The 16,768-nt window shown below is 45.4% G+C and overlaps 1 protein-coding gene across 6 annotated transcripts in view; it reads left to right on the forward strand.

The window, feature by feature from the left end:
• Positions 1–16,768, forward strand: part of vav2 (vav 2 guanine nucleotide exchange factor) — a 472,851-nt gene that overhangs the window by 322,427 nt on the left and 133,656 nt on the right. For 3 of the 6 annotated variants that reach the window (XM_039762597.1, XM_039762598.1, XM_039762602.1), the window contains exons 6-9: positions 1,099–1,113; positions 4,835–4,933; positions 6,437–6,505; positions 11,396–11,496. In XM_039762597.1, coding sequence (XP_039618531.1) covers positions 1,099–1,113; positions 4,835–4,933; positions 6,437–6,505; positions 11,396–11,496 — 284 coding nt within the window. The remainder of the gene's footprint in view (positions 1–1,098; positions 1,114–4,834; positions 4,934–6,436; positions 6,506–11,395; positions 11,497–16,768) is intronic. The other 3 variants (XM_039762599.1, XM_039762601.1, XM_039762603.1) reach the window with 1 other exon arrangement.

A 16,768-nucleotide genomic window follows, 5' to 3' on the forward strand; every position in this document is an offset into this window, starting at 1 on the left:
TTTCTCAGCATCTTTCAATGATATAAGATGTCTAACCTTTGCTATGTTTCTTAAGTGAAAAATGCTGTTCTAGTAATCTGATTAATATGTGATTTAAAATTCAGGTCAGAGTCAACAGTTACCCCTAAATTCTTTACCTCCGTCTTAACTTTTAATCCTAATGCATCAAGTTTATTTCTAATGCCCTCATTATATCCATTTTCGTCAATCACTAAAATTTCTGTTTTCTCTTTATTTAGTTTGAGAAAATGACTCCTCATCCATTCAGAAACACAAGTGAGACTTTGTGTTAGTGAATCAAGAGAGTCGGGGTCATCAGGCGCTATTGATAAGTACAGCTGTGTGTCGTCAGCATAGCTGTGGTAGCTCACGTTGTGCCCTGAGATAATCTGACCTAACGGAAGCATGTAAATCGTAAAGAGCAGCAGACCCAGGATAGAGCCTTTTGGACCACCATATAGAATATCAGGGGTCTTTGAAGTATAATTACCACAACTTAGAAAGAATTTTCTACCTGCCAGGTAGGATTCAAACCAATTAAAGACCCTGCCAGAGAGGCCCACCCACTGACTAAGGCGATTTCTAAGAATATTGTGATCAATGGTGTCAAAGGTTGCAGTACACTGAGCTGTCCTGTTTGTGGGCACTGTACGCATTGTCCTTCCAGCTGTGCGCTCTTTTGATTGTCATCTTGTGGCGGTGCCGCGTATGTAGCGTTGGTCTTGTGCTCCTTGCTGTCTTCACTTTGTGAAAATCGGAATTTACATCTGCTTTGGTTTTGTTGCAGTTCATCAGCTCTGAACCTCAAAAAAAGGCTTCAGTGCAAAAATTAAGACTCAAGGCTTCTGCGATACTTAAAGACAAGAATCGCCCGGCCCCAAACACAAGAAGCAGGCTTGACCCCCCAACGCCAGAAATCAAGGCTCTGTAGCTTGATAGTGCATGACAACAATGGCAGCCTTGGACTGGCCTGGTTTAGAGCCCAGGGTGGGCCCTGAGTCAGACTTTCATAAGGGTCTCCTCCAAATTTCTAAGTATGTTCTCAAACATTAATACCATTGCTTATCTCACTGTTGCTTTGGTTCCTTCATGCTGCAGATCAGATATATGCAGGTAAGTCTCCAATTCAGTCTTCTGTTCTTCTCTGATTTTTTATTTTTATTTTTTTATGTCTCTTTGACATGCATGCAGGATTTACCAAATTTCTGCTTTTGTGCCCAGCGTTGTAATCCTTTCATTGATTTGTGTTTACCTATAAATCCCAAACTGTGAGCCTGTGATGGTGGGCGGCCATCACTGCTGCTTTGGATGAATGAGTAGAATGCAGCTGACTGGACTTCTGGACTTCAGAATACGAGTGACGTACATGGCTGACCCAATTACCGGGTCCTCAGTCAGCCTGGCAACCCTGAACATCCAACTTGTGAGGCTCAAAGACGGCTCAGGAGAAGACCACAGACACGTGTGTGTGTGTGTGTGTGTGTTTGTGTTTTCCTTTTGGGTTCTCTCATGAAGACAAGAGTTTGGAGGTCAGGGCTGTTGACAACAACACCGCCATTTATTTCTCTCGCACGTTTTCATACAAATGGCGTAGCTCAAAGTGCTTTACAAGATGAAGAAAGAAAGAAAAATATAAAAATAAGATCAGGCAATACCAAGTAAGAAAGAATAAAGTAAGGTCCAGTGGCCAGGAGGACAGAAAAAAACTGGAGAGAAAAAAAACAAAATGTGCAGGGGGTCCGAGACCACCCAGCCCTCACTATTCTATCCTGTTGATTGTGTTAGGTGTAAAAAGTCTAGAAATTCATTAGAAATGTCATTCATTGTGCATTTTAAACAAGATTAGCTGTGTCCGATATGCAAACATTTAAACTGAAGCACCCATTTGAATCTTCCAAAGTCGAAATATTCTCGATTCCAGTTGGAATTTGTCATTCCTCACCCGCTGGTAGACGCCCATAGAGGATTACATCCCACGTGAAAGATGAAAAACCTAAAATAACGTCCTGCTCATAATCACCGAGACATTGTGAGAGTAGCGAGAGTAGGGAACAGGAATAGGAGACCCTGCAGAGGTGGAGATATGAGAGGAGACGAGAGGAATGAAGGTCAGTAGGACCACCAGGACAGAATACATGTGTGTGTGTGAACGAGAGGAAGGTCAGTGGAATGGTGAGGATGAGGGAGTAGAGTTGGCGATGGTGGATGAGTTTAAATACTTGGGATCAACAGTACAGAGTAACAGGGATTGTGGAAGAGAAGTGAAGAAGAGAGTGCAGGCAGAGTGGAGTGGGTGGAAAAGAGTGTCACGAGTGATTAGTGACAGCAGGAGTGACAGGGAAGGTCTACAGGACAGTAGTGAGACCAGCTGTGTGATTTCTATTGGGTGTGACGAGGATTAGAAATGAGGACATTAGAGGGTCAGCTCAAGTTGGACGGTTTTGGAGACAAAGTCAGAGAGGCGAGATTGTGTTGGTTTGGACCTGTGCAGAGGAGAGATGCTGGGTATATTGGGATGATGCAAAGGATAGAGATGCCAGGGAAGAGGAACAGAGGAAGGCCTAAGAGAAGGTGGTGAGAGAGGACATGCAGGTGACGGGTGTAACAGAGCAAGATGACGAGGACAGGAAGAGATGGAAGAAGATGATCCGCTGTGGTGACCCCTAACTGGAGTAGCCAAAGGAGGAGGAAGTAAAAGAAGAATAAGATTCATAATCACCAACCTTCAAATAGTCTAAAGCGATGCCCCGCTTGCTTGTGTTTGAAATCTGTCATTGTTTTTTTTAACCCTCTAAGATTAAGGGGGGCTAGGACCACCAATAGAGAATCAAATATCCAAAAGTTTTCATATTTGCAATCAGCAACCTCGAAATAGCATAAAACGACACCCCACATGCCAATATTATTGATATCTCCTATTTATTAAAGGAATAGCTTTGACCTCTCGTCTCCCATTAGGTGGTGAAGCACTGGCATCGGTTGATGTGCCACGTGTGACTTCAAGTCCTTCTGTCACCTATTTGGTTTACTCTTTATCAACAGGGGGTCATTTCCTGTTGTTCAAAATGGCCCAAATATTAGGGGTTTTTTTTTGGGTTTAGAGGACCAACAATAAGGTGGGAACCCCAAAAACCTTGTTGACTTACACAACTGGACAGACGCTTTATTATATCGGGAGAGTTTTTCTCGTGCTGAACAAGTGAGAAGTGAAGTGATTTCAAAGTGTTCAGAACACAAGAACAGTGTTTCGTCCTGGTAGGGTCCCTAGGGTGACCCCATTCTCCATTCAAGAGTGCCACCTCCAGCTTTGTACATTTACTCTGACCAGCCTGCTCACTCTCAGGATTGGCTGCTGTTGTAGTTTAGTAGCCCCCCGCCTTTTCTTTTATGTCTATAAACCCAGAGAATTGGGTAAAGAATCAGAACAGGCAGGAGAGGAAGTCCCATATGTAAATTAGCTTAAGATTTTCAATTGTGAGTCAAATGAGTTGGGGACACAACAATACCGCCTTACTCAGGCTACCAGGTGGCTCTCTGTCTTGATGCGTTAATTCGTCTCTGGTCCAACGTGGTCCAGTTTGGCCCTTGGATGGAATGGTGGAGACACAGCATGGCCGTCTGCATACGTAGAGCAGCAGCGACAACGTCGTGCCTCTGTAAGCCTCGATTTTAAGTCTGCCCTGATGGTGCTGGACGTGCCACTTGTACCAGTGTGGGGGTGTATTGCTTCGGCTCCCTCTCGGGCACGAGTCCGACTCCATTTTTCTCCTTTTATCGTGCTCACCCGTATTCCCCCAGGCTGTAATCCTGTAAAAGGAAGGGCTGCTTGTGCTGCATAAATTCTACCTGTACAACTAAACCTGATGTCACAGACAAGAGTGTCACAGCAGCAGCTTCGCACTTGTCATGGGTTCAGGTGGTAATCGGTTGCAAGCACTGAAGAAAAGTTCTTATCTGATCTCCGGTGGGGTCATAAATGTACCCGATCATTGACTGGCTCATCCAGCTCCCCCTTAAACATTTGAAACTCAGAGCATGGCTTTCAACATGTTGGATGAAGGCTAATTTTCACCATATGTGCTAGATATCACCAACTTTACTCTCCACCACTCTCACATTCCAGAAAACGCAATCGGACCACCACGTCTTGTCCCTTCACCACATCTTTTCACTTCAGTCAGTCACTTGAAATGGCTGTGGCCACGTTACTCTGAAATGGCCCCCAGTGTGTGCCAGTGTCTATCAAAAGCTGTTTCTGTGTCTCCTGAGGTGGATCAGATGCCGCAGACATGTCCTTCACAGTGGTGAACAGTCCGTGGTTTGGTGGTACTGATAAGCCAGCCTTTAAGAAACACCACAGGTTCACGACCAGCGAAATTCACCCATCTGACACAAGCAGTGTCGCCGGCGAGAGTTGGCATCCCACCCGCCTCACCCAAGACGGCAGAGGTGGGACGTGAGCTCTTAACGTTAGGACCATAAACCACCAACTGTACCTCCGTCCTAAGGGAAAGCCTGATAGGACCATTTAGCCTGTCCTCCTGAGTGATATCTGGACGAGACCCCCGGTCTTCATGGCCAAAGAATCGTTTGTGGCTGATACCCCGAGTTCAAAGTTTTAAGTTTGCTGCCGGGTGTGGATTCCTGTCTCTGAGGTGGTGAATTTCCAGTCGCTTGAATTCGTAACCCGTCACTTTATTTTAATTTAAAGTAAATGTTGACTTCAAGAGACAGCCCTAAGAATTTAGTCGTGCTGCTCATCAGTCACTCAGGCTGCCAGTCCTGAAGCTGTGGAAGTCAAAGGTCTAACGCTTCATGTAATTCTCCTCACCAGAAAATGGGAATGACAGAGGATGACAAGAGGAACTGCTGTCTGTTGGAAATACAAGAAACTGAAGCAAAGTACTACAAGACACTGGAAGACATTGAGAAGGTGGGTAGTACTGGGAGGGGCCGTCTGAAACCATCAGATTTGAGGGGTAAGGTGGGAGGCCACCATGCACCCATTTAGTGCACACCCTTCTATACTGGACTGTAGTGGGATTTATTGTCAAAATTCATAGATACGACAAAAACAGAAAATGATGCTCGGTGATCCATTGATAATTTATGAGAGGGATGATTACAGGGAGAAGGTGAGCTAAGAAAAGACAACCTGTGTAGTGAGGCTCTATGGGGTGTCAGGGTTTTTAATCGATTTGTCCGTCAGATGGGATGAGTGGGCTGCACTCTGCCTACAAGGTGCCCCAAACCACCAAATCTCTCAGGTGCTTTACCCACAGTGCCTCCTTGCCTTTGCCCCAATTCACCTGCCAACGCCAGGGTCATCGGTAAGATGTCAGCCTTAAACTCAACCCTGGATTCACTCGTGAATGATCCTTGAAGTCAGTTGTTGGGTCAGAAACGTGGGGTCTCCCTCTGGTTGACCTGGGGTGCCCCTGCCTTTGTCATTTCCAAGTTGTCATAAACTTGACATAAAGATACAAAAAGGTTTGGGGCAGCCACATTTATATTGTTTTCCTGGCTGCCAAACTGGATGAATAATGGTGTAGTACAGGTTAGAGTCCACAGCAGAACTGATTTGAGAGTGTCAAGATGGCGGTTTTAAAGGAAGTAACGTCATCAATGGGGCCGGAACTGGAAAGTGGTGACATCCGGGCCAGCACCAGAAGTGATGTCATCAATGGGGCTGGTTGGGCAGAACCTGAAGTGGCACGGAAACGGAAGTGACGTCATCAGGGCCAGGCGGAATTTCCCATAACAGGTCTGTAGAGATTTGAGATAAAGAGTCAGTGTACTCCGCCACCCTCTGGCCTGGCATGGCATGGCATGGAATGACTCTCATTCAGGCCCTTTAGCTGCCCGTGTGTGACAAAGTTTACAATTAAATCTCTGGGTGGCTCTGATGCTCCCGGCCCTCCATTGTACCTTCCATGTCAGTAGGGTGGTTTTTGGATGAGCTCCCCGTTGACTTTTCTCTCTTACTTAAGTGACCACGGACTTATTTCTGGGACACCTTTTAAACGCATGTGACCTGTCGCCCTCTCTCACACTGGCACTTGGATGGATGAGTACACCCAATACCAATGGGGGCTCATCTCCTGCCCCTCACTTCCCCTTTTCTCACCTGATCCTCTATTTATGATCCATAATCCTCTCAGGTCAGCTGTCCTTGTCATATTTGCTCGTAATGTGACACAGAGAAGTCAGTAAAAGTAAAAACACCCACAGAATGGCTTTTCTATCCCACAATCCTCTGTGTTTGTTCACGCTTTTAGTTGTTTAGTTTTACGATTCCGGTGGCTCTGTGCTGCAGCTCATACATTGTGAATTGTATATGAAAGGAAGACAAGATGGGCCTCCCGTTAAGAAGGTGCCATTTACACTTTGCAGGAGAATGCTTTGCTAACGGCTCTTGCGTTTTTTTTTTTTCCAGAATTATATGATTCCTTTGAAGCAGGTTTTAAGTCAGCAGGATATGGAAGCCATTTTCGTCAATTTGGAGGTAAATCAACACTCATCGTTTAAATGTTGTGGTTTAATGGAACATAAGTGCTGGGACTGGTGCCTTTTGTTCATAAAGTACTTAGCTCACCCCTCTAGGCAGCGGGTACCAAAGGAGTGGGTAACAAGTGGCCTTTTGTCCCTCGTCGTATCACAGCTTAAAGATAACGCAGGGTGCCAGCTGCCCTTCAGATGCCACTCCGTCTGTTTAAGTGATGGAGAAGCCATGTGATGTTTGGGTAGCTGGTGGTCCTGCTTTGGTGTTAAGTATCAGGCTAAATTATCAATGGAGTGTCAGATCCCCCTTTAGTTTAAAGGACCACCCCAGCTAGAAACAACCATTTGTGTGTCTGCTACTCGATGCTCTTTTCATTTTTGATCGGGTTTAACTGAATTCCAAGACTGGTTTTCCTCGGACTGCCTCCCCGAATATGTTAAAAGACAGAAAACAAAAAAAACACGTATTTCCTGGGGTGTACTTACTTTTTCACACAAGTGCTTTGTGCTAATGATGTCACCGTGAAAGCAGTGGAAATTCATGTGTACGTCACGTTGCCAGTTTGTAGCTGTACTGTTAGGACACACGTTGCACTGTCATTGCGATCTCCCAGAAGGCACTGGGTGGCACGTCACATGTAATTCACTTTATACGGCACTCGGCACAGTGTCTGTAACCGTGATGTGAGTGTGTGAGAGCGATTAGTGGATTGTGGTAATCAACCTGTCACTACTCTCAACCACGTTGATTGTCCCGAGCAGGGTTTCTTTAACCTTTTTGTCTTGTGACCCAATCTTACCCCTCCTAGTGTCCCCCTTCGGGAATCTCTGCCTACAGTTTTAGCGGTAGAGGGGACCCCTTGTAGAAACACGCACAGCGGACCAATGTCGGTAGCTAACCCAACGCGAGACACTTCACAAACTGTACGTGAGCCATTCCAATTAAATGCAAAGGTGAGTTACGACCCATCGCTTAAAGAACTGTGGCCTGCAGGCTTGGCTTTGGCGTAACTCTGTGTCCTGGTTACTGAATTCTGTCAGTCCATCCGGTGTAGCGCCATGGTTTTGGCTTCATTTTCTCTCTCCTCTGGTATCGACCCACACTGCATATGCACAACCCTCAGCCCCCCTTTTAATCTACTGGGTGACCACAGCCCTCTTGGCAGCAGGCAATTCGGGAGGATCTGCTGGAGCAAAGAAAGCAGGTATCCCTGGTACATGTGATTTTGCGCCAATGGCTGGTGATGCCCACTACTGCAGGTACCGTCTCAGGCCTCAGCGATAGACAAGAGCCCAAGAACTGCTTTAACGCTTAGACACTCGATTATGACGTGTACAGCACACCCTTATGGTCCTTTAGAGTGACTCGTTTAGCAATTACTGCCATTTAGCAGCAAAGCATTTGAATTCCAAATCCCTTCAATTCCCGCTTTCCCGTCTTCACTACAAATCAGTCAGTCATTATCCAACCCGCTATATCCGAACACAGTGTCACAGGGGTGTGCTGGAGCCAATCTCAGCCAACACAGGTTGCAAGGCAGGAACAAATCCCGGGCAGGGTGCCACCCCACCGCAGGGCACCCACACACCAAAGCACACACTAGGGACAATTTAGGATCGCCAATACATCAGGTCAGGTCTGCATGTCTTTGGACTGTGGGAGGAAACCCACGCAGACATGGAGAGAACATGCAAACTCCACGCAGGGAGGACCCGGGAAGCAAACCCTGGTCTCCTTACTGTGAGGCAGCAGCGCTACCCACTGCGCCACCGTTCCACCCCTGCTACAAATCAACACATCAGAAAACATTGCCAATATAAATTGTTTCAGCAGATCAACAGCGGATTTTTCAAGGCATTGAAGTGCTTGACTCAACACTTAAAGGGAAGACGACCATCTAGGATGGCATAGGCACCCAGTGGCATGGGCCTTTTCATCTCTCGATGTCCGTCCTGGATCTCATCATGGCTCTCTCCGAATCTCTCTGCTACTTCTGCATAGGGCGTCTAGTAAATAGGCGTGAAGTCGCTATATCATACTTCTTTACATAAACTGTTATTGGTTAGAATGTCGTTTTCAGTGCCTTCAGAAGATACGGAGACCCCTTCACTTTTTGTTACAGTTTGTTAGGTTGTGGCCTTGTGCTACAATCATCTAAATTTATTCTCTCCGTTGTCAAGCAACACCCCAGAACCACAAAGCGAAAACTAAACAGGATTTTCTGAATTTTTCAAATGTATTAAAAGCTTACTGACTTCATACATCCGTTTTTTTGCTGTGGTTTCTTTTTTATAAAAGTGAAGTCTTGGTATCGAGCTTTGACTGGCGCTATTGGTCACGTCTCATTTTCTGGTCCATTGACACCAGTATTCAGACCCTTTACTATGGCACTTGAAATTCAGCTCGGGTGCATCCCACTCTATTGATGTCTACTAAGATGTTTGGATTCCACCCGTGGTCAGTTCAGTAGGAAAGGCCCACAGTTGAGGAAACCCCAAACCATGATGTTGTAGGAATTGAGCTACAGATCTGAAGAAGGCTGCAACATTGAAGGTTCCCAAGAGCACAGTGGCCTCCATAGGTTCAAAAATAGAAGAAGTCCTGTCCTAGAACTGGCCACCCAACCAAACTGAACAGTTAGGGAGAAGGACCTTAGTGACCAAGAACCTGATGGGCACTCTGGTGGAGCGCCAGAGAAGCTGTGTGGAGATGGGAGAAACTTCCAGAAGGACAACCATCACTGCAACACTCCACTAATCAGGGCTTTATGGCAGAGTGGCCAGACGACACATGAAAGCCCACTTGGGGTTTGGAAAAAGACACCTAGACTGTGAGAAACAAGATACTCTGGTCTGATGAACCCAACATTGAACTGTTTGGCTTCAGCTCTAACCATCATGCCGGTGGAAACCTGGCACCACTCGTCCCCAGTGCAGTACCAGTCCAATGGGGAAGCGTGGTGATGCCCAGGGAGGCTCGTCACAGTTGAAGATAAGCTGAACGGTGAAAAGTCCAGAGATTACCCTTAATGAAGACCTGCCCTGAGCGCTTTGGACCTCAGGCTGGGTCGATGGTTTGCAGCGCAGCCACATAGCGGGTTTTTAATTGTGTGTACGTAGGTCCTGTGGAGTGATTGCTAAATGTGAATAACAGCACTTGTCGTGCAGATTCCTGATTGTAAATTGGGGTCTGTGCCATTAAACAGGTTTGCACTCATGAGGAGGGGATCGTGGGATTTGTAGTTTGTGCTTTGTAGGCACTGTGACGATAAAACCAGACGAGAAGGATGTGGTGGGACTTTTTGATTGAACCATTTTCCGATCAACTTCATCATCGGCCGCTCCTAAACCTTTTATTAACTGGGCATTCGTAGCGGAGAAGGAAGGCGCAGGTTCGGCCACCGGATTTAAAGATGGCGGTGGGTTTTTTAGCCTCCCAATCCAGTCCACCGATGCTCTTTGAGAAGAGGCGCGCCTCTGACAACTGTTCTTCAGACCTCTGGTGGTGGGACTGTATTCACCATCCAAGTCCCAGGAAGCACTTTATTAAATTCCATCACATCTTTCCATCCATTGTTTGTGTGCCATCACCAACAGTAAGGACTTTTTTTCCAGGACCTTAAATATTGTTGTGTGGGGGTTTGTTCGTGGTGTGTGTTTGGTATTTTTGTCATTATTTCCTTTACCGTGCTTGTAAGTAGTTATCCTACCAAATAAGGGATATTTATAGATTTGTGTGTTTAATCTGTATGGCCATTCTCCTGGGGTGTCATTAATATTCGGGTGGAAAGACGGTAGTGCGTAGGTGTTCACCTGATTCTATCCATCCTTCATTTTAAAAGCATAGCGGCTTCTTTGCTACATAAATCTGGTGTCAGCCTCTGCACTTTCTAGAAGTCGGGGGGTGAGAGCAGAGCCGACACAGGAGGGCTTAGGATCATCTCTGGGAATGTCCAGAGCCCAGTGGAACATCTCTGGAGAGACCTGACAGTATCTGCCCACCCAGAGTCTCCATCCCACCTGCCAGAGTTTGAGAGGATCTGCAGAGAAGGATGGCAGAAAATCCTCAAATCCAGCTGTGCAGTCCTTGTCATGTCAGACCCAAGAAGACCCCCGGGCTGGAATGGCAGAGTATCAAGGGTCTGGATACGTCTTCAGTGTTATATTTAAAGTACATTTGCAAGAATTCCCGTCTTCACTTTGTCATTCTGGGCCACTAAGTGTCATTTTTAGCACAAAGCTGCACGCTGAGAAGATGTGAAGAACGTGGAGAGTCTGAAGACTTTCCCAATCCTCTGTCCACTGCTGTCCAGTTGACGTTCTTTTCCACGTTTCATGAGCTGTTACCACAATACAATACAATACAATTTATTTTTTTATAGCCCAAAATCACACAAGAAGTGCCGCAATGGGCTTTAACAGACCCTGCTTCTTGACAGCCCCCCAGCTCTGACTCTCTATGAAGACGAGGAAAAAACCCTTGTAGGGAAAAAATGGAAGAAACGTTGGGAAAGGCAGGTTGGGCGTGCAGTGGGTGTTAATGCAATACACACATCAGAACACAAGTAATCCTCAATACAGTATAAAAAATAAGAAATGTACAAGTATGGAGGTTACTACTCATGAGACGAACAGAACGCTTATCAGTCAACGGGGTCAGGCCATGGGAAGACGTTGTTTCGGAGTCTTAACGGCTCTTGAAATGTGTGAAGTTTGTATCTCCACTGGATAAAATGTCCAGCAGCCCTTTGGTAGTAAATGAATATTCAGCCAGTTATGTTTTCTTACGGTTTTGTCCTTACTGCCTCTGTCATGTGATCAAGTGACAGTGTGACTGGTCATCCTCGCCCAACACATTATAACATGTCCGCTGTCTTTCTTCTCCACCCCACAGGACTTGATCAAGGTGCATTTTTCCTTACTGAGGGCCATTGATCTCACCATGATGGCAGGCGGAAGTGGATTGGCTAAAATATTCTTGGAATTTAAAGAACGGTAAGAAACAAACAAAAAACAAAATTCATGATATTACTTTGCGTTCGTTAATGTTATTTGACACTATTTTAGGTATTTTTTGGACCATGGGGATTTTATTTCTGATATCTGAATAGGACTGTCCATCCATTAATTTATTTTAACCCGCTTATCAAGGTTGCGGTGAAGCTGGAAAAGCAAACATTTGGGTGCAAGGCAGGAACATTCTCTGGACATGAGCGCCAGTCCCACGTAAACACACACTAAGAGCCAATTTAGTGTCACCAGTCCAGTTAACGTGCATGCCTTTGGACTGTGGGAGGAAACCAGAGCATCCAAAGGAGACCACCTTGGTCATGCAGAGAACATGCAGACCCCACACAGGGAGTGACTGAGATGTGAACCCCAGTAGAACCACCACTGGCCCACCACGCTGCCCCAAATCGGACAATGAAGTATAATTTAACGTTGATAAGAACTTTGACAAACGAGGGAGAACATTCAGTCCATCAAGTCCGGTCATTTATCTAATAGCTAAGCTGCCCCAATATCTCCTCCTGATTCTTCTTAAAGGTTGTTGAGGTTTCTGCTTCAACTCCATGTCTCAGTAGTTTTTCCCACAACTCTTTGTGTATAGAAGTTACTTCCTCACTTCAGTCTTAAATGCACATCCCTTCATTTCCACTGATGTCCTCAAGTATGTGACTCATCCTTGAGGCTCAGCACGCTTAATTGCTCACGTATCATGGCTTCCACAGGTTTCCAGAGCCTCCTCTGAGCACGTTGTCAGAAATTAACATGACGTGTGTGCGAGTTTCGGTACCAGCAAAAAGTTTTGGTATGTGACGTCAGCATTGTTGCCTGTCAGAACAGCTGGCATCAAATTGCCACCTCTATGAAAGTGGATGTGGAAACGTGAAGGACGAAATGGAAGAAATCTCGAGACAGATACGCCCGTCCAAAGCAGGAAATGTCTGAGAAAAGAAGTGGAGGTTTGGCCGTGAGAAGGCAAAGCCGCACTGCAGCTCCAACAGGATCACGGTGTGTGCTTCGATGTTTGATGAATGGTTCAATGTGGTGAAGCAAATCATCAGACTTCAATGCTGACATGCGATTGTCTTCATGGTGCTTTTCTTCATCCATTTCTCGTATAGCCAATACAAGTGTCGCATATTCCCCATCGTAATGGCGTGATGCACTTAAAGGTCTCACTTGCCATCTTCTGTGTCGCTGTTGCTGTCTTTTTTTGCACCCACGCAAATTGCTCCACAAACTCCTTTCTTCCTAGTGCCATACGACTTTTCAATAAGAAATATCGGAGATAATGATTAAGGTTTTGAGAGATATCCTGTAACTTTTTTTTTGGTGTAAATATGTATTATCTAACTGCGTTACCTTAGCCTTTTTTGTTTCTATTTGTTTGTTTTATCTCATTCTGTCTGTTATTAGATGCAACTGAGGAGCCAAATTTCATGTTTTCTTGTGTAAACCTGACTAAATAATTAAACCTTAAACCCTAACCTTCACTTTAGCATCCTGCTCTGTGACCTGCTGGAATCCTCCAGATTTACATAATGTACGTGTGCAGGTATAGTCAGTACACTGCTTGTAAGTGTGCGCCTCACTGTTGTGATGTGAGATTTTGCATATAACTTGATAAATGTTTTGTATGTCTTTATTTATAATTTAGGCAAACCAATGTCATTTAGTGGTACCTTGGTGAGAGGCATTCTTGTTTATCCCCCCATGTTTACGACTGTCTCTTTGTACTTTTACGACAGGATTTGGGGGACGTGTCTTAAACCAGTTTGATGAGCATTTCTTTGCTAAAGTCTTTTCTCCCATCCCCCATACAAAGCCAGGTTAGCTTAATATATGGTCTTGGGGGGGGTGGTAGGAGATAAGATGTTCCATTTCCCCCATTGGTCTGAGGTATGGCTGTTTGGAATTGGCTTGTCTCAGAGGCCTTTAAGTACCATGATATCCTATTGGCTGTAGGGGTTGGACAGAAAACCTATAAATCTGCTTGCTCAGCCACATTCTCTCTCTCTGACCCACATATGATGAAGAAGCATCTCTCTTGCTAACCTGTGATGATGAAGACAACACAATGAAGAGCACAGCTCAGCAGCCATATTGAACAGACATGTGGCTGAAAGCTGAGCACCAACGATGCCTTAACTAGAGACATTTTAAGTAACTGCAAGTCTGTGTGCCACCTGAGTTACACATCACCATTTTATCAGGTTGTATGGTTGCCAATATTCAAATGTACTTTGCATTTTGTTATTATTTTCACATTTTTTTTTGCTTTACAGCCTTAAATGTGAACACACAAACTAATATTTCTTGCCAGCTTTACTTACTGAATGCCACCTCTAACATCAAGTGAAAGACATCACAGCTACAGTTCAGAAAAATGATAAAATAAATCAAACACAAGAAATACTGAGATTAGTAAAGGACCCCCCATGTCAGTGTCATTTTGTTGACCCCCCTTTTTCCTTTAATGACAGTCCTCAGTCTGTTGATTCTTCTCTCTCAGCTTTGCACACCTACATTGTGTAATATTTGCCCCCCCACTCTTCTTTACAGTTCGGTCACATTGGCTGGTGAGCGTTGCTGGTCTGCTATCTTCAGATCTTTCCACAGATTTAGCTCTCAGCTCTGACTGGCCACACCAGGACATTCACTTTCTTCTCCTTCAGCCACTCTGAGTCCATTTTGCTGTGAGCGTCGGCTCGTCGTCGTGTTGAGAGGTGAACTTTCTGCCCATCTTCAACTTTCTGGCAGAGGGTAGCAGGTTTTCCCCAAGAATTTCATGGTATTTTGCCCCCTCCATGTGTCCTTCTACCCTAATGAGAGCCCCAGGCCCCCCACAACAGGATGCTGCCCCCTCCATGCTTTACTGTCGGTATGGTGTGTTGTGGATGGTGAGCTGCATTGCTGGACCATTTGGTGTTGAGGCCTAATAGTTTGATTGTTGTCTCCTCTGACCAGAAGACCTTTCTCCACTTGGCATCAGAATCTTCAAGGTGCATTCTGGGAAAGCTCAAACGAGCTTTAATGTGGCCTTTCTTGAGAAGTGTGACCCTCCTGAACAAGCCACAATGGTGGAGCGTTTGTCAAATTGTTGTCACATGTACACCATTAATGACCACTCTTTGCCATCAAATCCTGTAACTCCTTCAAAGTGGCCATTGGCTTCTTGGTGGCCTCTCTTCCCAGTTTCCTTCTTGCTCTTCCATCCAGTTTGGAGGGGCCTAGTGGTACCAAACACTTCTTTATGATGGACTTTACTGAGCTCCTTGGGACTGATGAAGCCTTTGAGATGTTTTGGTCTCCATCTCCTGCCTTCTGTCCGTCCACAACTCTGTCCCTGAGATCTTCTGAAAGTGATCTGCCACCCACAGTCAGTTGTTTGCTGTCAGTTGATCTACCAAGCAGGGGAATGAATGGACCAGGAACAGCTTCACTAATCACCTATTATAACTGAGCACAGATGGGAGGAAACCAGTAACCACAATGGGAATGGTGGGCACTGACACCTGAGTGAGTTTGGTGGGGGTCCTTTATTCATCTCAGTATTTCTTGGTTTTAATTTTTTAAAAATTTTCTTAACTGTAGCTGTGAGGTCTTCCACTTGAATGTTAGAGGTGGCATTGAGTAAGTAAAGCTGGAAAAAAATATTAGTTTGTGTGTTTTTATTTAAGGCTGTAATCCAAAGAAAATGGGAATATTTCAAAGAGGGGGAGTCTTTTCTTTACCCTTAAGCTGAAATTTCATGTCTTTAGAGTTATATATTCATTTAATTATGGACACCTCCATTGGTCAGCATTGCTAGGCATGGATTGCCAGCCGTGCCCAAGCATGACGTCCCTCCTGCAACATTATAAAGGTGAGCACCAGGCTCTTTCTGGTCATCCGAGATTGTGGATTAAGAACTATTATTTAAGTGAGAGCCTTTCTTTCGGCTTAACTTTCAACAGTCTGACTTCTTACTTATGGCAAATTTTTAACTGTTATGGTTGTCTGGTTTGGCTTAGTAAAAGATTTAGATAGAAGTCTTGGGGTCCAGCGTCGGCCAGCTTATTGCTTTTGTCCCATCTGATGGTCCTCCCTCTCATTACTGTCGCTCTTCCTTTTCACACAGCAAAATAGCAGTTTCTGCCAGGATGCCCACCTTTATTAAAAGTGTCCAGTTCCTGCAGCCCACCATTAAGATTTCACTTTAGTCCTGTCAGTTGTTAATTCCATTTCTAAGTCAATCATTGGTTCTTCTAGATCGACTCTTCCTGGTCCTTTGCTTGGTGAGTCCAGATTGTTATGTTCCTTGGAGTCCACTCTTCAAGTCCTCGTGTATTAGCAGAGTCTGCTCAGGGTGGATGAGCACAGGGAATGTTCTTCCAAGTAATATGCGTGGTGCTCTTGGGTCGTCCCCTTGCCAATGTCGAGGCACAAATTATTAGAAACATAGTAGATGGTGTTATGGTGAGCTGTGCTGCTTATGTTTTTTGAGAGTCTTTATCAGTTTAGACCTTTGATGTGCATCTCCTACTTTGAGTTTGTCTAACGTTTAGTCTTAGGTGTCCATTTGATTTCCTAGTTTTGACCCTATGCTCTGTTTTTTGGATTACGGTTTCTGCCGTCGTCCTTTTTCATTAAAATGTTCCTGCCATGTCAACTGTGGAAGAGCACCAGCTGCCTGAAGTGGTTCACCGTTCAGGTTGAAATTTTAATGTGCCGGTTTGGCCAGCTTTGGTCTGGCAGCTCCTTCATCCTAATTTGAGTTGACTCCCCTTTGTTGTGCTTTGGGATTCTTTCAAAAGAGTGGACAAATCAGGTCTACCAGGACGATTTAGGCCCTTGTCTACCAAATTGTTATCCTGCCCAGGATCCTGTGGCCGCTGCTGGTTCATGAGATCCCTTTGACAACAGTTGAGGTCATGGAGAAGAGGATTAGCGGCTACCTGCGGAGGTGGCTTGGTCAGTGCGGCTCTTTATGACAGCAGTAACCCCTTGCAGCTCCCCATCAGTGAGTTTATGGTGTTACGAACAAGAGGGGCGCTCCTATAGAGACACTCGACAGACTTCAAAGTAGCTGCAGCAGCTACTACTGAAGTGACAACAGGGAGGAAGTGGAAGGCAGCTGAGGCATTGGCGATGGCAGAATCAAGGCTGGTGGGGAATGCGGCCACAGACTTAGCTGGCCCTGGCTAATTCTGCAAAAACCAAGTTCACAAAGCCCAGGGCAAAGAGGGACACCATCTTGTCCAGGAGGAAATTCGAGCAG

Source organism: Polypterus senegalus, chromosome 9, assembly GCF_016835505.1.
Source record: "Polypterus senegalus isolate Bchr_013 chromosome 9, ASM1683550v1, whole genome shotgun sequence".
NCBI lineage: Eukaryota > Metazoa > Chordata > Cladistia > Polypteriformes > Polypteridae > Polypterus > Polypterus senegalus.